Source organism: Corapipo altera, unplaced genomic scaffold (assembly GCF_003945725.1).
Source record: "Corapipo altera isolate COAL_440 unplaced genomic scaffold, ASM394572v1 79, whole genome shotgun sequence".
NCBI lineage: Eukaryota > Metazoa > Chordata > Aves > Passeriformes > Pipridae > Corapipo > Corapipo altera.
In genome coordinates this window covers 677,500-699,058 of record NW_020884927.1, presented here as the reverse complement: position 1 = coordinate 699,058, position 21,559 = coordinate 677,500, and the positions used below count along the sequence as shown (strand labels likewise).

The window sequence follows — 21,559 nt, the reverse complement described above, 5'->3', positions numbered from 1 at the left end:
AGCCAAGCTCTAGGTTTAGGAGCAATCAATCTACCAAACCTCGTTAAATATATATGTGTGTGTATATTTTGTAATGATTTCCATTTTTCACGTTGATTTACATTGATCATTGAAAAAGTACATTCAGCTCCATGTTTGCTCAGCTCTGAATAAACAAAGTGAAGGCTGTTGGGTATCCAAAGACAAATGAGACATTACAGATGTAGACAAAACCTATCATCACCCTGAAAGCATTTCTCTTTGAAATTATATAGCCATGCAGAAGTTATTTAGAGTGGAGATTGCTGTATGTGTTTTTAATTCAGCCTGGGCCCTGTTGGGGGCAGGGAGGGTGTCTGAGGAGCGTCTATGCTGCTACTTTTTTCTCTGTATGTACCTGACAAGACAGAAATGTCTGACTCAGGATGTTTTCCTTCCCCTTGCATTCTCTAGTTTCCATTTCTCAGGATAGGTCTCCTTAGGTGCATATGTCTAAGTGCATATATAACACACCCACCTGGAATTTCACCATTAAAATAAATACACCAGCATCCACGTGAACACACGATTCCACGTCAAGCACAACCATGAAAATCCAACACAGTCTGTGCCCCAGCTGGGTTCATACTGCACAGGAGTATTTCTTTCTCATATGCAGACTTTGTCTCCTTTTGCAGACAAAAAAACCCCCTGTTTCAAGGCCACGTTGGAAATTATAGTTTCCACAGTAACAGTGGGAAGGTGTCAGAAGTCTGGGCACATACACTGCACAGCACAGCCAGGCTCCTGCATTTGGTGGCTCCTGGCTCTACAAGATGCTGCACATGCACCCAATAAATTGTTTTGGTTCCTGTGCAGACACAAATTTCTCAATTAGTACGTTTAAGCCATTCATGTCTTTTGTCAAAGTAACTCAAAACTCCTGCTCTAAGCATATAATCCTCTCCCCCTTCCCCCCGACAAACCAAACAGTATTTTACAATTATATTTAAGGGCCTTCACTTCTGCTTACAGGCATAAAGCATTCACAGAAAGCCCAGAAGAAACTCCACAATAAAGAAGGAAAAATGTACTTCCTGGAAAGAAGTCTTTCCCTTTTACAGCTGATAGAGTATATCCAAGCAGGAGCTAATGAACTGTCATTACAAGGAGCTCCTCGGGCAGGTTCTGTGGCAACCTGCTCCCTGCTGCTGCAGATGCACCAGCTAAAAACTACCTTGTTAGCACAGCTAAAACAGGGGCTGCAGCAGCCAGGGATCTGGATTAGGAGGGGGAAAAAAGTCATTAGCAGAGTGCTGTGTTGGATCTGGGTAGATCCAACAGCAGTCTCAGTTCCCCAACCCTGTCCCATGCTCACCAGCACCCAAAGAGTGTGTAGGAGGGCACCAGATTGATTTTGAACATGTACAGGATTTGTCTCTGCTGGAGCAAGCCATGGAAAATTTTGCTCCATCTTCTACTGGCACATGTTGGTTTGCTCTTCTCTGATAATTAATCATGTACACTGACTTTGCTGAAGTACCAGGGCGACTATCTCAGCCATTTCCTTGAGATCATGTATTAAAAGATATAAAAAAGACATATGAAAGGTACACAAATCTCTTGAAGTCTAACCCCACAAAGGCACAGGGGCCTCACCTCCCGCCCTGCCAGAGTCTTTGACCCCCTCCCAGGTGCCCCATGCTTTTGACAAGTCCTCTGGATTAAAATGCTGTTACTGACACAGGTCACCCCCAACACTGAGACAACTTAAAAAAGAAAAAGAGTCAAATCTTCACATGACAGTTGCACATGTAAGTGGGGGTGGAAGTCACAGTTGGAATTAATGAAAACTAATGTTAAGAAAACTATTTGTCTCTGTCACAGCAAACTGAACACTTATCCCTTTCTGTCCCATTCCTTTCCAAAACTTCCTTGTATTTGTAAGAGTAAGTCTCAGTATCATTTAGTGGTACCTCAATAAAGGAAGGGACTGTCATTTCAAGACATCAGTGGCTTGAACCACACTCATTTTATCAGGCTACAGGAGGGCAGATAGGAAACACCACTAACCACAGTGCAGCCAGAGCCCTCCCCTTGCTGAGCACCACACACTCACCACCCCAGCCTGCAAAGGCAGCACTGTGGTACAGCAGACATGCAAGGCTTCACTGCCTCAGAAAGCTGGCAGAGGAACTGGTTACTGAGACAGGCTATTTATACAGGGCACAGCCAATATCCTCCATGGGTAATAAAGGAGCTGTTCGGATCCGTGTGTTCACCTTCAGTGGCACTGCCTGGAGCCCTGTCACCAACACAGCCTCTTCTCCTGTACAAGTGCAGCCAGAGCTGGCAGGAGAGAGAAGGTAGATGGAGACACACTGCAAGAGTTTAAAGTCTGGTAGATTTTTTTTGTAGTAATTTGTCAAAACCGCTTGCCAAAGCATCTGTGTCGCTAAATGACTGTTGGAGGAAAATTGCTTTTAAGAGTGCCTATGTTAAAAGGGCTGCTATTTTTTCTGTGAAAATGGATTGTAAATTCACAGACGTAAGTAGAAGGAAATCTAGAGCAACTCACGTTAGGATGAGGGAGATGCAGCTAAAACTCTGACAACATCACAGAAGTATGCAATAATCTCAGACTTTACTCGGGAGTAGTCAGAGTATGGGATGCAGGAAAACACTTCAGTACCCATAAAACATGCAGAAGCAGCTGAAGTCAGACATAAAATGAATAAGCAGGTTTGCTTACAACTTGCCATTGGACTTGACAGTGAACTTGCTTGCATTTCACTTTTTACAAAGAGGGATTTGTCTGTGACAAAGGAAAGGCAAAAAGAATCAGAGATCTTTGCACAATAAACAAATCTCAAGAACTAGAGTTCAAACTTCATACAAAGACTAGAAAGTATTAAAAAAAGCATACAACTCTGATCCCCTATGTCTCAAACCTACAGAAAACATCAATAGCAACACGTGGTGACAGCTGACACAAACAGATGCATTTTGAGCTGCAAAATTGGGTTTGTTCATTGCCTGTTCTCACACGTCACTGCCAATCGTCCGGCTCCTCTCTGCATCAGTTTTCAGACAAGTGATTTTTCATAGAACCACTGAATCCCAGAATGGTTTGGAAGGGACCTTAAACCTCATATCATTCCAACCCCCCCCTACCATGGGCAGGGACACCTTCCACTGTCCCAGGTTGCTCCAAGCCCCCTCCAACCTGACCTTGGACACTTCCAGGGATCCAGGGGTAGCCACAGCTTCTCTGGGCAACCTGTGCCAGGGCCTCCCCACCCTCACAGGGAAGAATGTCTCCTGAATATGGAAACTAAACCTGTCTTCTTTCAGTTTGAAGACAAGTTCCCTTATCCTATCACTACATTCCTTGTCAAATATCCATGTTTTGAGAAGGACACTCCTATACCAAATGCACACACTAAAATGACCAGCTTATTCCCCATAAGGAATGAACACAGAGAATGCCTGCTCTCCAAAACACGAGCTGCTCTGAGGAGCTATTTCAGTAATTTTTGTTGTCACCTTCTCTGTAGGAAATATTTTTTGACTGCACTTGAACAAGCGGTCCCATAACTTGCAAAAAGCTCTCTCGCCCACAGAAGACCAGATGTCGAGCTTCAGCTTTCCTCAGAGTAAGAACAAAACCACTCAGGGGACAGTTGGTTTCAATGCTAACATGTCAAGAGTTTCATGCATTAGCCTATTGTTTACATCAACAGCTTCCTTTAAACAAGCGATGTTTTACAGGATTATGAAGTATTTATTTCAGAAGAGTCTAAAGAGTCTCTTGAGTAACTACCACAGAGAAAAATATCACCACAGAAAGCACGAGGCTAAACGATGATACAAGTTAATTAGTTAAGGCAAGTGATCAAGTAACTCTATAGCAAAGCAATGGGATAAATAAGGGCACAGAGAGAATCTTGCACGTGCTTGTTTACTTCTAAAATGCCATTGCTTCGAGTCCTAAATCACACACTGTTAGCATGACAAACCTACCCCACTCGTTATTTGGGAAAAAAACCAAAGGCCTAAAACCCAAATACTTTCCTTGGGGTTTGTTATTTTAAGGAAAAAAGGGTCAATGTGCCTAGGAAGCGTTTTGTGAGCACGCAGGCAATTTGCATCTCGCGCCAAGTTCCATTATGGACAGAATTTGTGGAAGTGCAAACCAGGGAGCTTTGCCTGAAGAAAATTTCACCACGGCAGAACTCACCCTCCTGCCACGGGCCCCAAATGTATGTGTCTACAGGAGTTAAGGCTCCCATTTCCAGTGTCAAATAAGCTTAGCAAGGACTGAACCCCTGGGTACAGTTCCCCTTTCTGCACCCTCTGGCAGCTGCGGTTTAGACCTGTCTTTAGGAACAACACAGAATTTTGAGAGAAGCCTAACACAATTTCTTTCATACTTCTTAAGCCTGGGCTCGCCAACTCCTCAAGGGAAGCACCAAGGACCAGTCTGGGCCCCTCCTGGGCTGTGGGGCAGGTGCCAACATGCCACAGACACCCCCAGTCCATGAGCATCTCCCGCTGCCCTCCAGGAGATCCTGCCCCGTTGGGTCTCACAGCTGAAGCTTCTCCTTCTGGAGAGTCAACAGCTGAAACACAGAGCTTTGCCAAAGACTCCAAATCCATCTGCTCCAGACATAGCTTCTCCTCTGGAAAGCCAAGACTGTTTTTCCTCCTCCAGCCACTTCCTTTCGGCCCAGTCTGGCCTGTTATCAAAGGAAAAGCTTCTCCCACCAAAACCCCAAAGCTTGACTTCACCAGGAGCCCTTTTTCCTAATCTCTACATTTGCACTCTTTGGCTGCCTCTGAGAGAGCTGCAACTCTTCAAATCCCCTCTCTCCCTGCAAAGAAAATACAGGAGGATAAGACGTCTCTAGAACATAATTACCTTCTCCTCAGATAATTCCTGTGCAGTAATTTCTCATGATCAAGGTAATCACAGACAATATTCCTGCATGCTCCAGCTGTCAGACTCCTCTGCACCAGCAACAAAAGGTACAACATCCCGACAGGCCCACGGATAGAGAGCACAGAAACAACAAACAGCAACCTGGAACACAACACCCTGTCAGTCACTTGTGATTTCACTGAGTCAGAAAATAGCTCTTAAAAATATAAACGTCCTCGTTCATCCCACTGAATGTGAATTTCTGGATTCTGAGGAAGAGGTCTGGGGATTAAATACATGAAAATCGCCAGGCAACACTGAAATAACTGAAACTACCTTCTTAGAGGCACCATTTGTTAAGTGTAATTAAAATCAGATAAGCGTAATTTTATTGGCTTCGGATATTATGGTTAATTATCTTGTGTTCATAAACATTCAGCTGAAGACTATTAGCCTATTGCCCACTTTAAACATTACAATGCCTGGGATGAACCAGGCAAGAGGAAATTGTGTGTGTGTGTGGGGGGTGTTAAAGTGATACTCAAAGCACTTAAATGCCAGAAATGTTCCCTGCACATCCCCACCCCCCTGTAATTTCCAATATACCATTTACACAACATTAACTACCACAAAGCCACACTACAGTTTAAAAAAAGAGCAACACTGGACTGCAACATGTTATCTTCATACTTTCAACTACAAAAAACTACAGTCGTTTTAATGCAACGAGGGATTAGGTAGAAGCAGATATCTTGGATCTGCTCTGATAATTAAAGATGGAGCTTGAGAACACCTTGTGACACAACACTGGGGATTGCAGCACAAGGCATTTGCACAGCACTTAAATGAACACATGAATAAGCTCAATTGTGTAAAAGTTCACTCATAAAAACCCCACCAAAAATAAACTACTTAAGAGCACAAGTGATTTGGGAGTGGAGGGAGGAACATGAGTCAGTAGAAGGGTTTCTAAAAGGAGAAAGTGGTTTTAAAAACATGAATATAAAAAATCTGCTCCAACGAGTAATAAGTACTAAATTCCTACTTGGACAGGAAGAAACAGCTTTGTATTTTGGGAATCATTGAAAAAATCTGAACGCGGAGTTGCCTTGGCTTTGGGAAAATACAAATCTCTAAATAAGTTTATATGGAAATACATAAGAAATAAAATTTAATAAACCCAGAGTGTAAAGATATTATAAAGAGCATAGGGTTCGAATAACTTCAGTGCATTATAAAAAACCCAAAATCAATTCTGGAAAAGCAAGGATATAAAATATTCTCTCTCACTCACGGCACAAAACCCCTCTATAAAATGAATGAAAGCTTGAAATAAAAATTAAAAGACTGCAGAAACATATTCCTGGTGAAGAAAGAGAAGGAAGTAATACTGAAGAATTGTCTTTATAAAAATATTAACAAGAGAGCAATTGTGAAAGCCAAACACACACTAAACAAACAAAATCAGTGTTTATCCTCACCCCCCCAGCCCAAATCAGAGACACTCAGGGAAGATATAGGTAATTGATTCTACTGAGGGATTATTATGTCATCAATCTACAATTAAACTCGCACCACCCTGAGATCCAGATAAGAAGCACCAGTGAAATAAATGTTATCTGAGAACTCTCTCACAAACCCATTCTCAAGAGTGTTAAAGGTCACGTAATACTCAGAAATAAGAACAGGTGCAGCTGCTCACCTACAACCCTGGGATCCAAGGCTTTGTCTCCATAGCTCCTTCCTTATCTTGTTTCTACCCAAACTGTGGCATGTTCACAATCAACAAGTTTATCAGAATGACAATTCTCCCTCCTTAAGCTGATACATTTACTAGAAATCAAAACGTTCTTAGACTTCTGAACTTGCAAATAATAATACCAGGTATAAAACCTTTTACCTTCAGGCTTTGCCCGTTCCAGTGGAAATGCTTGTTCCAAATGCTTGGCTCTAGGAGTGGTTAGAAATAGGCAGACAGGCACCAAAAGCACTTCATTCCCACCCCAAACCTGGCCCGGGTTTCTCCTGGGAAGACCCACGCAGCGCACTGGGAAAGAGCTCAGCTCCTCCTGCTGACTGTCCACTCCATCTGTCCTCTGCCTCCCAAACCCACACTGCAGGGGGATGCAGGAAGTCTGCCACGCGCTCCAGGGAGCCTCTGCCTCTCGCCAAAGCTCTGGGCAGAGCCGAGGGAGGCAGCTCTCCCGGGGCTCAGCATCCTTTCATCGCCTCAGAGGATGAGTGAGTCCATCCAGGAGGGATTTCCACAGCCAAGAACCGATGAAACAGTGTCTGAACACGCTTCTTAGACTGTGAGACCAACTGGAAAATATTTATCCAGATCTTATTTTTTTTTTCTTTTCTTTTTTAAATCCCACTTCCCTCTTCAAGCTGCCATAAAAACAACAGACCCTGTTTTGTGAGGTAAGCATTTCCTGAAGAAGAGAACTCCACTGCCATTCTGGTGCAGAGATGAAGCAAAAAAAAAGGCCAGCCAAGCACTGGAAGGAAGACAAACTTTTAAAAAGTTGATAATCTCCAAGTATTTCAGAGGAAAGTGGAAATACTTTTAATTAAGTGAGCTTGTGGAAGTAAAGTACTTGGCTCCTTGGATGGAAGGGAGGCAGAAATTCATCTCCAGGTTCTCCTGGCTGAACTCCAAAGCTCGCCTCTCCCACTGTGCATTTCACAACACAGAGAAGGTCCTCTTGGGTTCGAGTCACCACTTGATGTTTCCTGGTAGGCTTTTGGTCAAGCTTTCCCAAGTAAAACTGCTGGCATACTTCAGAGAAACCCCAATGTCTTACACCATCTTGTGACTAGTAAAGTGCCTCAGCACTTTTATCACAGTCCTCAGCTGGCCTGAGGATTTCCAAATTCTGCTTCTCGTAGAGAGGAAAAGATCCATTTTCTTGGATTTTAACCTGAACAGCAAACAGGATGGCAGGCATGGGAAGACACCTTCTGCCCACCCAAGCACCAAAACAGTCACTGGGCAATTTGGTGACACCCCTCCCCCCAGAACTAAACTAGTGTGGTATTTGAAAAGAGAACACAAGATTTGATCCCTTCTGAGCATTTAGGCTGCGGCTGAAGAACACGACAGACGAGGTACATTTCTCTCACCCCTTTTATCCTCAAATCACCTCCCTCAGACCTCAGATCTAAACCCCTGGAGCTCACAGCTTTTACCACTGTTTCGGCAGGCCTCAGCCTACAGCACCGTGTGGGGCAGGAGTCTCTGCCCAGCAGCACAGGCATCTCTTTAAGGAAAAATATAACCAGTGGTTACCAATTAGCTGTCCTATGGCTGCATATCCCACACAGCTGCACAGGCTGGACTAGTTCTCTTAAACACAAGCTGTTCTCTGCTGGAAGGATCAGAGGCTGAACCTTTGAGATGGCAAAGGCTGAAGTGAAACTCCACGGAGGAGTCTGTCCATCCCACTAAAAGCTCTGTTCTCCTGTGACAGTGGCTCAGGACCTCAAGCAGGACCTCAAGCAGGACCTGGCCATTGCAGGTGATTTTATGGGTGACTTCATTTCCCCAAACACCTTCCCGGCTACGATTTCCTCCCTCGAGAGAGTTTGACTTTTAATCTAGAGACCCATTGTTTTTCTCTCAGTTCCTGAATTGTGACTCTCTTTGCAAAACCAGTTTTGGCAGGCTCAGAGGGAGGCTTGGCCGACCCCAAAGAGCCAAAAGGCTCAGTCATTGTCCCCTACCTGACATGAAGTATTTACCTAGTGGTGGCTTCTCACAGATAATCCCTTTTCCTCTGTTTACTTTTCAGACTACTAAAAGCAAAGCATCCCAATAACCTAGAGACTGGCAGTACTTGCAGTGTAAGAGAGAACCATCAAAGTGCACAAGAACAGAGGGAAAAAAAGGAACTGCAGGATGTTCTGCCCTTCATATACTGCGAGATTTTGATCCACAATGCTTTTAACACACAGAATATCTTCCCAGGAAGTCTCAACAGCAGTGGGAGCCTGCAGGAGAAACCTTTGTTCCTAATCTGAATAAATACAGAGGAGGGGGAAAAACCAACCAAACACTTCAACAGAAAAAGGAAAAAAAGTAATTCTGTTTTTTTTTTTTTTTATGTGTTCCACACAATTTAACAAGCATCATCAAGCCAAATTCCTGTTGGGAAAGGCCTTGGAGAAACAAATCAGTGACTGTACAAAACTGGGCTCAAACAGATATAGTTCCTCCTTAGTTATTTCTCCTTTTTGGCCATTTGTTTTTGTTTTAAAGCAAGGTGACAGCTTCCAGTAGCAAACACAAGCCTGTCAGAGACATTCCACAGGGACTGAAAGACTGAACACCCCTGCAGACAGAGTATATTCTTCTTTCACTACTATTACTACTGAATTTTTTTGAATACTGATGACTTGTCCAGCAGTCTCAACTGGATCCAGATGTTATCAGGCTTTTAATACGATAATCTGAAAAGTGCTGAGGTTTTGGGGAGAAGTAAGGTTTATTTTTGGTTTTATTACAAATTTAAACTTTGTGGATGTTTTTCCAGGCACCATCAGTTACCAGGTTCAGCCTGGGTAGCCCACCACGAAGTTACAGAAAGCCCAGGAGCAGAAAAATCAAATTTTTCCCCTTTCCTTCCCTTTCCCCCCTCTGCTTTATGAGTGTTATTATAAGCAGAGTAGATTTAAATGAAATCTCAGACTGGCATCTTGCTGACCTCAATCCCAGCTGGCTAAACCCTTGCAACACTGCCTGTCCTTGGCATCTACCAGAGAGCAGACACCGGTTCAGCCGCTTGATTATGAAATGGAGAATCTGCTATGAGGAACTAGAGCCATTCCACTGTCGGGAACATTGCTTGAAAGACAGCTTAACTTCTCTCTCTCTCCTTAGTACTTCACTGACAGTAGCAGGCTTGATATCTCAATCAGGGCACCACAACACCACAGAGGATACTGTGCCTGCAGGACTGAGAGTACCACACACGGGGTGCACTTGAGAGGGAAATGCTACTGCTACCACCACGTGATGCTTGTTTTCAAGGGTCCTCCAAGTTTTTAAGCACCCACCAAAACATCTCACACCACTTCCTTATCAGGAAAGGCCCTTTTTCAGTTGCTTTTTAAAAATTAAGATAGAACATCAGAGTGTGACCAATGTCACGTTAATAAAGCCAAGTTAGGAAACAGCTTAAACAACTACTGTATGTCCCAAAGAATGTCACCCTACACTCGCCTGCTACACAAGCACAAGTAGAACAAAACAAAAATGAGTTCATTACCTGTACTGAAATCAACTTCATCATCCTCTGTCTTCCCTTCGTTTATGGACTCACTGCCAGGCTCCCCTTTTCGACTCATTATCTTGGAAAAGCCACTTGAGAGAGAGGAGAAGATGCCCCGGATGAAATATCCCTGCTGCTCGGCGTCCACCGAGCGCACGGTTGGCAGGAACGGCTTTGCACTCCTGCCCCCGGCGTGCGGCACGGGCTCGGACAGGGAGCGGCTGAAGGGAACCCGAAACGGTCTGGTCCGTGCCTGGAAAAGCGTCTCAGCTGGGTTTTCATGGAGATCATCGGCACCGGCAGCATCCACGCTCGCAGAACTTTTGGCAAGCCTTGGATCGCCGCGCTCCCCTCTCAGGCTGGAGGAGCCCTCTCTCTTGCTTATCCTCCAGGGAAGCCAAGGATGAGCCTGCCACCTGTGCGCTCCAAGGGCTCTCTCTGAGTCAAAACTCATTTGTTTATTCAACTTCTTGCTTTTTATTTGGTGGTACCAGTGATAGTCCCTCAAGGCAGCCGCGCCAGCATCTTGTTCTGACAAAGATCTTCTGAAGGTCCCGGGAGAGAGACCGTAGTGCTTTTTGAAAGCACTCATTTTCCACCCCTTGGAGTTCAGCGCTTCACTTACGTTCCTTGTTGCTCAGTAGTCACGTAGCCGTAGTTCCTCACTCACCATCTTACGCCCCCGGTCACTTTGTTCACCGCTGTGAACTGCGGGACAGCAGAAGTTCTTCCTGAGGACCTCCAGCATCAATCCCAAAACCAGGTATTCCTACATCTCCACAAGAAGGATGTGCCCTCGCCCCACGGCACACCGACTTCTAACAGCACACGAAGCCCCGCCGAGCTCGCTGCCGCTTCCTGCGCTGTCACATTTCTGCACCAAGCACTCAGGAAATGACTAAAAAGAAGAGCCCAGCCATGAAAACCCACAGTGCTCTTCGGTTTTTTTTTCGGTCTACATTAAAGATTTGCTTAAAAAAGAAAAAGGAATGTGAAAGTACTCAGCTCCAGAGACGCAGCAAAGTCTCAGAAAAGGGTTAAAAAATTGCAATACTCGACTATGAGTCATGCACATGTTCTTCAGCTAAGTAGTAGAGCAAATTACTATATACAGTTAAGTATAAAGTAAAGTTTCTATTTACCACAGGTATGTTGCATCACTTAAGAATACCTAAGAGTTGCCTTTTGGAGAGAGATAAAATAGGCCGATCCATCAGAATCGAGTGCTGGAAGCACCAGAGAGGAAAGCAAAGGGGAGGAATGGAGTAAGGAGAACAAACGCTGCAACTTAATGCAGTGAGAGTGTAAATACTCTGAAGGGAAATAAGTAAAGGGGAGGAGAAAAGGGACTGAGAGAGTGGGTGGGACTTCACCAAACACAGACCAGGGGGAAGGTTTTGAGGCAGGGCAAACAGAACAGAGCAGCAGGCAGTTATTCCTTTTTCTCCTCCCTCTCCCTCCTCTTTTAAGCAACAGAACAGGGGGTTATTTTTTATAAATCTAGTTGGAATAAATGAGATGGAAAAAAATAGCCCTATCTGTCTAACCAAGAGGAAAAAACCCTCTTGCCTTTGCTACAATTTAAGAAACAGCTGACTGTTTTAAAAATCTCATAAAGAAAATATCCACTGGTGAACAAAGATCACGCTTGCCAAGCTTTAGACCAGAATACTTAAATCTCAAGTCTACTCAAATCCCTGAAAATAGGGGGTTTATAATGGAAACGCTGACAGACCCTTAGCAATAAAGAAACAATGAAAACTACTTCTCTGGTTAAATAAAATGATAATCTTGTCTGGCAGACCAATAAAGCTTAGCTGACCCACTGTGGGATCCTGCCTGTAAGCCAGGCTGAGTTCATCAGCCAAAGTGCATTCCTGACAGTTGCAGATGCAAACACTTCCTTACTTATGTGCGTATCTGGAAGAGGGTATCACCGCTGCCTAGAACAGGGATGGAGTTACCCAAAGACCTCCATCACACCAAAAAATAATTTCTCTCTTCAGCAGCAAGTCAGACTTTTCAATCAGAAGCAAAAGAAGCAACAATTTAAAATCACCATATCGTAGAATCACAGAACATGTTTAAGCAGTCACAACAAATAACCTCAGACACAAGAACAACTCAAGACGCTGCACTGCAAATTCTGCAACAAATAATGATGCTGCCTCTTGTGCTTTGTGGAAGTCCTGCTGCTCACAGCACAAGTCTGGAGTGACAAAATGCACCTAAACCAGAACACTGCTACAAGTTTCACCCAGAGCAATGAAGTCTCAAGGAAGCACAAGAAGCAGTGAATACAGAGAGATACTAGTACTCCCAAGGTGAAAATGAGATGGAGACTCCACCAGGAAAAAGCTGGTTGGTTCTTGTCTTCTGCTTCTTGATCCTGGGGGTTGCTGATCACCCTCAGATGCAGCACATCTGGCCCCATGGACTCACATGGGTTGAGTTCTTTAAAGTGACTCCTGGCTTGACCCTTATCCACTGCTGGGAGCTGTTCTCCTTGATGCTTTCCACCAAGCACAGAGGCCTGTGAGTCCACGTTTCTGAAGACTGAGGCAAACACTGTAACACTGAGGGCCCCAATTTTAACCAGGTCTGTTACTGGATCAGCCACCCCTTCCAGCAACGGGTTCTCCTTTTCCTCATTGAGCCCATTCCTGCTACTGTGGCAGTGGTGCTTTGGACAAATGCTTTGAATTAGGCAGCCTGGTAAAGGAGGCTTTATGGAACTCGGGGAGTAAGTACGGATAAATCCGACGGATGCCGATGTGGTTCACTCTAATGGCACAGCCCATAATCAGCAGGGAAAGCTGAGAACGTGAGGTGGGTTTCTGGTCAGCTCTGCAAGCCTTGCGTGCACGAATTTCCACTAACACATCAACATCTACTTTTGGTTTGGGAGCGCAGAAGGGCAGGAGAGGGCAGAAAACAGACAGGCAGCGCAGTAGCTGAAGTCCCCCTGGGGTTTGCTTGTTTTCTAACTCCTGCTAATATCTCAGAGCCAGGCTGAGCACCCACTCAGACCATGGTTTGAAACAGCATTTGAGAGCCCTTATCTGCCCTATCAGAGGACCTGGTATGACTGAGGAATGAAAACTCATAATATGACATCAGCTGCATCAAGACAATTCTGAAGCACGGATTTATTACGACAGCACTTTGGACAGGACAGAACTTTAGGTGAGACACTGGTCAGTGCATGAGATGATCACCAGGCTGCTCTCATCCTTTTCCATCACCATCCTGTGGACACCTGACTGTATGGAAAGATCCCTTCCCCTCCTTCCCAGTACAGTTGGCATTACACCGATCACCCAGACCACCCATTTCAGCAAGGGAATACACAGAAAGATTAACCACATATCAAGTTACAGCACAAAGCAACGTGCAAAACCAGTTATGAATTAACTTCTACTTAAAACTATTTTCATTGGTGTGGCCAGGGGTTGGACCACAGCTCTGTACAGACCTAACAATACAGAGAAAGGCTTCAATAAGCACTCTAAGTGAAGCCCAGGAACATCAAAGTCGCAGTTTAGCTGAAGTTTGAATAATACTGAGACGGGTCTTTACGTTTTCTGATTTCACTTTTGATTTCATGTTACCCCTGCTCAGACAAATGCATTTGAAAAGTTACCCAGCTGCCTTGGCCCTCGCTGAGATTTCCCTGTGTACTCTTCTGAGGGTAAAAGGATCTTTCTCAAAGTGCTTCTAGAAAGGCAGACAAGGCTTACATGTTTATCAACATAAAACCACTGATACACAAGTTTGCTTAGTCTACCAATATGACAATTCTTTTAATTTGCTAACTCAAAAATGTTAGCCTGGGCTTCAAGTCAAACTGGCCTCTCCCTTCTTTATACACATCATCAGGAGCAATGATGATGCCCAAACAAACCCTTTGCCTACACTAACCCAAGGCCACCGAGTCAAAACTGGTCTCAAGTGGCTCCAGCATTTCTTGTGTACACAGAACACACAAGCCAGTAATTCATGTGGCAGAACTTTCTCCTTGATCCGCAGTCCAGTTACTCAGGCAAAAACCCAAGTCCTTCCAGAGCAGCAGTTTATCCTGGGAAGCATTTACATAGTCTCACTATCACAAAGAAATCAGCTTACAGCAGTGACTGCCAGTGGATTAGTGATGTGAGATCCCCAGCCACCCACGCAGCTGTCAGCAGGTAGAATAATGTCAGTGGGAGAAAGGAGTTTGTCAATTAACTTGAGAAAATCTTGAGAATATTTTCACTCCTGTTTTTAATACCAACTGCCTACAAACGTGATCCTCTGCTTGCAAATTTTCCTCAGATTTTTTTTTCTTTTTGGTAGTGTTTGCAGTTCATTGTGCCAAATCATTCATTTAGCTTTAGAAAATTACTATTTTCTTCCTAACAATCCAGTCACTTAATCATCCCACTTGACATGTTTAACAGCATATATTTCACTACTGCGAGATATTTAAATAATTTATGCACAAAATGCAGATTTGATATGTTGGACTGGTAGCTGCATTTCAGCTTTAAGACTGTATTGGGAAAACAATCTTCCTTAACTTTGTAACATTTCACAGAGAATGTACACAAGCAGCATCACATTTGCACTGAGCATATGAAGATAAATCTTTGGCAACGGCCTCCTGCGTGGGAAGTCCCCTCTCCACCATTCAGCTTTCCAAAAGAACCACCCAGCTCTGCTCCACGGAGCTTCAGCAATTCCTCAGAGTGTCTGTTGTTTAATAAATACGAACAGTCAATTAAAAAAAAAAATAAAAAAAGCAACACCACAAAAACCCCCAAATGCATCATTGCCAAGCAGCTGGAGGGAGAACCTGTCTCTGATGATACAAATTAATGTTTAATGCTCGGCTGATCTCTGAAAGCTGTGTAGTGCTTGAGTAAAGGCACTACAATGTGTAAAACTTGAGTTCATAGCTTATATCAAGAAAAATATGAACTGCAATCACCCATGACCGAGCTGCTCTGTTTTAACTTAGTTTAGGACCAAGCACAAACTTACCACCTTCTCATTTTTAGATTTTTTTTTGCCAAGACACATTGGGAGAAAGGGGAAAGAGATTAGAGTTAAAAGAGAAAAAAAAAAAAAACCGAAAGCCACATAGTCATAAAATCCATGATAAACCCTGGACATTTATTCACCACACCTGGGTTTTCAACCAAGTCCTCTCTTCTAATTCAGAAGGACAGTAAGTCAAGCAAACACCACTTCTGAGAAGGTCCCAGTTTAAGTCCCAAATTACCAGCCATCAAAAGAGCTTTAACCTGTAGAAAGCAAACCAAATTGCATCCTACATCCTTCTCAGAAGAAATACAGAGGGACAGGGGATTCTGGATTTTGCAGCTGAGCTCCCCTTAACTCTTTGCCCATTCAAAACTAGCCCAAATACTCACTGCATTGGAACAGTTCACGGAGGTGTAATCAATATATAAAGCAAAAATCATCACAAAAGTCTTCCAATTGACCCAACTTGACACGTAGCTGAACAGTGCAGAAGATGAAAGATTTTTCCTTCCCTTTAAATTAGAGACTTTTGAAAATATTAAGTTTTGTTTACGCAAGGCCAAGTAATTAATGACCTAACATCCCCTTCCCATCTCCTATCACCAAGATGCATCTGTTTCCCCCCTGCAACATTTCCTGCAGGTGGATATCACTTTTCCTCGGCTCGGGGCAGAGCAGTGCACCTGACTTTCTTGACCACTTAAAAGCTAGTGTTAATTAATGTTTAGAAGTTACGCAGAGGACGAAAGAAATAGCACCTTAAAAACTGTTGCGTTTGGGACCAGAGTGGCTGGAAAAGCAAGTGTGACTCTGGGATTGGAGTGACTTGGAATTAGCATGACTGGAACACAGAGATCGATTACTGAGCCCAAATTAGAGTTCCTGAGAGCAGAGCTGCCACCTGAGCCTCTCCCAAGCTTTGAGCTGGCAAAGCCTCCCAGTGACCACACCGCAGGCTCACCTGTCCCAGATAAATCAAGATATGCTGTTTTCACTATGCTGAGAATGAAATGCCTCTGTGAACAAGCTAAATGGTGATACCAGGGCATTCAAATGCCAGAGAGCACCTCATTTTCCTCCTCTAAATTCCAGTGCCAAGTCATGCTGTGACTGCTGTACCATCCCTGCCCTGTGTTTCCAAGCCCTTTACCTTCCACCACAGCCAAAGCTGCAGAGATGCAGCCTGACTCGGCTCTGCTTTCACCATGGTCCAGTTTCTGAAGGCAGGTACCGAAAAGCTTTCCAGGATGCACGGGAATTTCCACCTGAATATGAGGAAGAACTTCTTCACTGTGCAAGTGACCACGCACTGGAACAGACTGCCCAGAGACAACGTGGAGTCTCCCTCACTGGAGATATTCCAGGACTGTCTGGACACAATCCTGTGCCATGTGCTCTGGATGGCCTTGCTTGAACAGGGAGGTTGGACCACATGAGCCAATGTGGTCCCTTCCAACCTGACCCATTCCGGGATTTCTGCTCTTTAATTCCCTCTACAATTTCCTTGCCAATACGAACTCCCCATGTGAAAGTCTCCTGCCTTTGTTTTTCCATGCTGTTCCCGTGATGCACACGAGAAGCTGCTACACCCCTGTCAACTGAGCAGAGCAGTGAGAGATAACATAAATTTATGAGATGCTGGGCTTTGGGTGGACGCCAGGAAAAGTTAGCAAGAAAACCCCATTTCAATACGTTGCGAATAAACCTGCGGAACGGCCGTGCCAGGTTTTAATTTCACCAGCAACCTTCTGTTGTCGTTGTTGACGACCAAACACGGCCTGTGCCAAGTTTCAAGGGCCATAAAAACGCACATTTAAGAGGCAGCCAAGCTCATGCAGTGGCTGAGGGAGCCCACACACAGCTGCGAGCCACCCCAAACAGCCAAGGGTTTACCAACATGCACCGGTGCAAATAAATAAGTGTATGGCCTGAAGGTGAACACTCTAGCAAGCTCTCTGCAGCATGGAAAGATGTAACAGCAGAAAGGTGGAGTGAGCGGTGGCATTTGCCTCAGAAATTTGGAGAGATTTAGGGGATTCTGTGAGGGAGGCAAGCCCACGGCCCTGGTCTGTGACACGGCTGCTCCCACAGGTCTGGCTCCTCCTCCACGGACACACACAGGGAGCTCAGGCTGGCAGGAAACCCTCTGGAGCCACAGATCAGCAACTTCACCGCTGAAGACAGACAGCTACACACTGACTGCTCACTGACAACTTTTGCAACTCCATAAATAAATCGATATATTTATATAAATACATAAACTTCAACTAAGTAAATAAAAAAGTGCTTATGCCCACCCTGCCATCCATTTCTTGATGATTACAGGTTGGGCTTGGTACCATTGGAAATATCATATACAAGCTGCTGATTTCAGTTTTTAATGGTGTTGTTTTTCAGCAGGCAAAATTACCTTTCCATCACCCTGCTCCTTTCTCAATTGTAGTGTTTGGGATTTCTGTGGAGTGGAAAAAAAAATCATTACTGCTGCAATCCTAAAGCAGTACCAGCAGAACACAGTTTTACTGCTATATGTGATCCCTCTGTGTGTCAAACCAACTACAGTTTAAACATTACTGAGAGGAAAAATAGTTATAGCATACAGGCAAGTTAATGGATAAACATCACAAAAATGGTCTTGGTAACTATTCTCAAATAGCAGGTGCATATATTGGATATGTGTGTGTATAGAATAATTTACACAATAATAACTGTGTAAAATTTCCAGCCTTTATTTTTGTGTAACTATAAAGGAGCATATCCTCAGTGCAGACTGTTGCAAAAATAAGACCTACCAGCTCTAGTCTCCACCAAGGATACCAGGAATTGGGTTTATAATTCCATTCTGCATTGGTTTTTTTAATTTACTGCTGTAACTCTGTTGGCTTTATTTTGTCCTTGTTAGAGTGAATAAACTATCTTTATATCAACAACTCCTTCACACAATACTAGCTCTGTAAATGTATTTTAAAACAAGCTTCTCAAACACTGGAAATCCCGCTGTAAAGCCAAGTAGCAGCAAAAGATAACCAGCAGCTAATTGAAAATACTCCCCAAAATCATTGGAGAGTGTACTCTTATGGTGCATATAAATAAAGAACAAACTTCAGCAACATGTAAAATTAAATCCTTGCATTTACCATCTAAACATCACCAGTAATAGAAACACTCTGTCTGCTGTGATGGCCTTTGAGATTGAATCCAGCCATAAGCCCAACACTGCCAACTGCACCACTAAGTTGTGGCACTGGGAGCTGGGCATACAACCAACCAGAAGGGAGAATTTACAAATCCACAACTCTTTTAGGCTCTGATTTTAGGTAGGGAAATTCCTTGAGCTGTATGAGAACTATCCCAACACCCACCTTGCAGCCTTTCCAGAATGCTGTGTTAATATTAGCAAATTAAAGCGCAACAACGGACGATAAATCAGTGACATCCGGAGTTTAGGATTAAACCTTTATCAAAAATGGAGAAATGAATCACAGGGGGGAATGATGAAACATGCCAGGATCTCAAAATGCCAAAAGTCTGAAGTGAAAACATTTAGAAGCAGCGTGGAAGGAGAGTCTGCATAAAATTCCAGTTGCTTTAGCACCGACTACTACGCACCACATAGAGAAAGTCGTAAAAGAAACAACCAAAAGAGGAGAAAAAAGAGCTGTTATTAAATGTAAATGACCTTCTGACCAGAGAGTTTTGTCTCCACAGGTTGTCTGTCAGCAACAGTCTTGAATCAGTGCAGAAGCCACATGTCAGGGACAGTGATGAAGCGCTGAAATGAAGATGTACCTTCTGCCAGCCTGAGCCTGCTGCGAGCCCGGCGCCAGCGCTGGAGGAGACTCCACAACTGGCAACAGTGTGCAGAGCCACAGGATGGAACAAGGTGACCTGCAGGCACCAAAACAGCACAAGGCTCGGGGAGAGAAAGGAGCACTTGACTAAAACCTCCTGTGTTTGCAATTTAAAGAATAATTAAAGATGTCCAGCGTAGGACACTGCTTGTGATGCGCCACGTGATGTCTGAGAGCTGAACCTGTATGTCCTAACCTGAGCCTGGACTGTGAATTTAAATGAAACCCCACAAAAGTTAATATTAACATCTGTCTGATGGTAACATGTACAAAAGGAGTCTCTCCCCAGAAGAGAAAGATACAGAATAACTTCAACCTTTGACAAAGATGGAAGGAGGGAAAGAAAACAATTCCTCTTTCAGAGACTACTTAGGGAACAAATTTGTGACACATGCACACACTTCCCCATTAAAGGGCAAAAGAAAGAAGTGGACATTGTGAAAAGGGATTTGCATGAAGCACAAGGCACTGCATCCCAGGCAGAGTCCCCAGTCAGCAAAGCCATCCCAAGGAATGCTGTCAGTGCCAGCTGTGTAGGGAGGCTGAAGCCCCGTCCTCCAGTAAGCCATCACGACAAGCACTTCATATTTTTTTAATGTCTTTTTATTCATTATGACTGTACCAGAGATCACTTCTCTTTCAAGTTCCAGACTGACTTTGTTTTTGTTTCATTAGGTGTCAATGCTGCCATACCAGACCACAGAACTGCCTGTTTCTGAGGTAAATCCCTTCCAAACTGAGCACGCAAAGTCTTATTTGTAAGCCTGCACAAGCAGCACCTCCAGCAGCTAGCCACTGTTCTGCAATTTCTTTAAAAAATATAAATTCTCAATTATTTTCCTTGCAAAACAAAAAAAAAAATATAATTCTCACCAAAAGGTTTGACAGGACCAGGAAAAAAAAAGGAAACAAAACCCTCCAGAATGGCACACTCTTGCTTAGGGCAAAATCCTCTCCTGCTGACATTTCTGAAATGCCTTTTCTTTTTTTGTTTTCTCACTTCATCATTAAAAGGGAAAATGAGCTGATATTTGCTATTTTTACCTCGACCACACTAGCACTGTTAGTAAACCGTGCTCCATCCTCACAGAGTGGCACAGAACTGCTGTGAACAATAAACACCGACTTCGAAATTGTATCTTGAAGTCTCAAACCACCCCACCAACGAGTCAAGAATACTTGCTTTAAATGTAAAACACAAAGGCACTTTGGATTTTATAAACACACAAGCAACCACCAAAGTTAGACTAAATTAATGAGTGCGTGTGTATTCCAGTTCCAACAGACAGGACAGCACCCGTCTGGCTTCACTTAGGAACTTGTTACAATCTATGCCTTATAAAAAGGTTTTACACATATGAAACACTCATGTACCAGTGAGACATAAAATCAGGATGTAATCAAATCTCCACAGTTTTATGTACAAATCCCTCAGGACTTGAAGCTGCAAAATGTGAATAATTGCATCTATTTTCTAATAAAGACCATGTGCTTTGGGACTCGAGCACACAAGTTTTCAAGAGCTCTGCATAATATTTTTGGAGGTATTTCTACTTCAAATAAGCAATCCAGTTAAGCAGAGATAAACACGCACACACATCAGTGACCTTGTTTAAACAATGCACCAATTATTGTGATAAATCTGGTTGCCAAATCTAAACAGAGACTTTAAGGAAAAACAATGAAGTTTGAGTAGGAGACAGCCTTCTCCTATTTACTGTTTACCTAATTATCCAAATGAATGTGCAGTTTGGCCTCCCTCCCCTTTTGGAGCAGCATGACCACTTTCCCACTGGGAGCCAGGAGAGCTCTGGCTGTTGCTGGAATCGCAGCGTGATCCGGCACATTGGATGCTCGGAGTGCACTTGGTGCAATTTCAAAGCTTGTCTCACACTTTGGGTATGTGCACACTCTGCTTCCCCAGACAGCCCCATGCCTGCCACAAGGCAGATAGGCACCACAGGACTGAGTCACTGCTACACAAACAGGCTTTTTAAAAAAAAAAAAATAAAAAAAATATTTTTTTCAAGTGAAGGCATGGGGGGAGGAATTAAAATCCCATTCAAGGCCCACTCTAAGTTTCCAATTTTGGGTGCTGAAGCAGGAAGCGAGGGGAAGAGGAGGGACAGGGCAAAAAGGAGGAGAAAGTTCTTTTATTTAGGGTTATATTTTTAGACTATTACTAATTTTGTTTTGTCACTGTGCTACAGAAGCCGGACCTGTGTGAATTAATGCAGCATTATCCTTTCTAATTTTTGCTAAGTCCAGGCTGCAGTCTTAACCTAATCTCCTTACGTGGGACACGGCAGGGCACTCGCTCCCCCTGCCCTGCTGTGGCTCGTGGCTTTCCAGCACAGATATTCCTGCCTGCAGCACACATTCCCTCTTTCCCCAAACCACGCAGGAACACGGAGAGTTCACCCCTTTTGTGCTGGGGGGGGGTGGGGAAAAAACCTACTTGCTGAGGACACTGAACCTGAAATGCTGATTTGTTTTGAAGCTCACCAAGGTAACGGATTTATGACCGTAAC

The 21,559-nt window shown here is 43.9% G+C and overlaps 1 protein-coding gene across 6 annotated transcripts in view; it reads right to left on the bottom strand.

Moving 5' to 3' along the window:
• The window catches only part of RASAL2 (RAS protein activator like 2), a 189,552-nt gene that overhangs the window by 96,284 nt on the left and 71,709 nt on the right, over positions 1-21,559 (bottom strand). For 4 of the 6 annotated variants that reach the window (XM_027658393.1, XM_027658394.1, XM_027658395.1 and 1 more), the window contains exon 1: positions 10,150-10,901. The exons of the other annotated variants lie outside the window; for them this stretch is intronic. In XM_027658393.1, coding sequence (XP_027514194.1) covers positions 10,150-10,744 — 595 coding nt within the window. In that variant the 5' untranslated portion in view covers positions 10,745-10,901. Of the gene's footprint in view, positions 1-10,149; positions 10,902-21,559 lie in introns of those variants that run through there. 6 annotated transcript variants of the gene reach the window in all.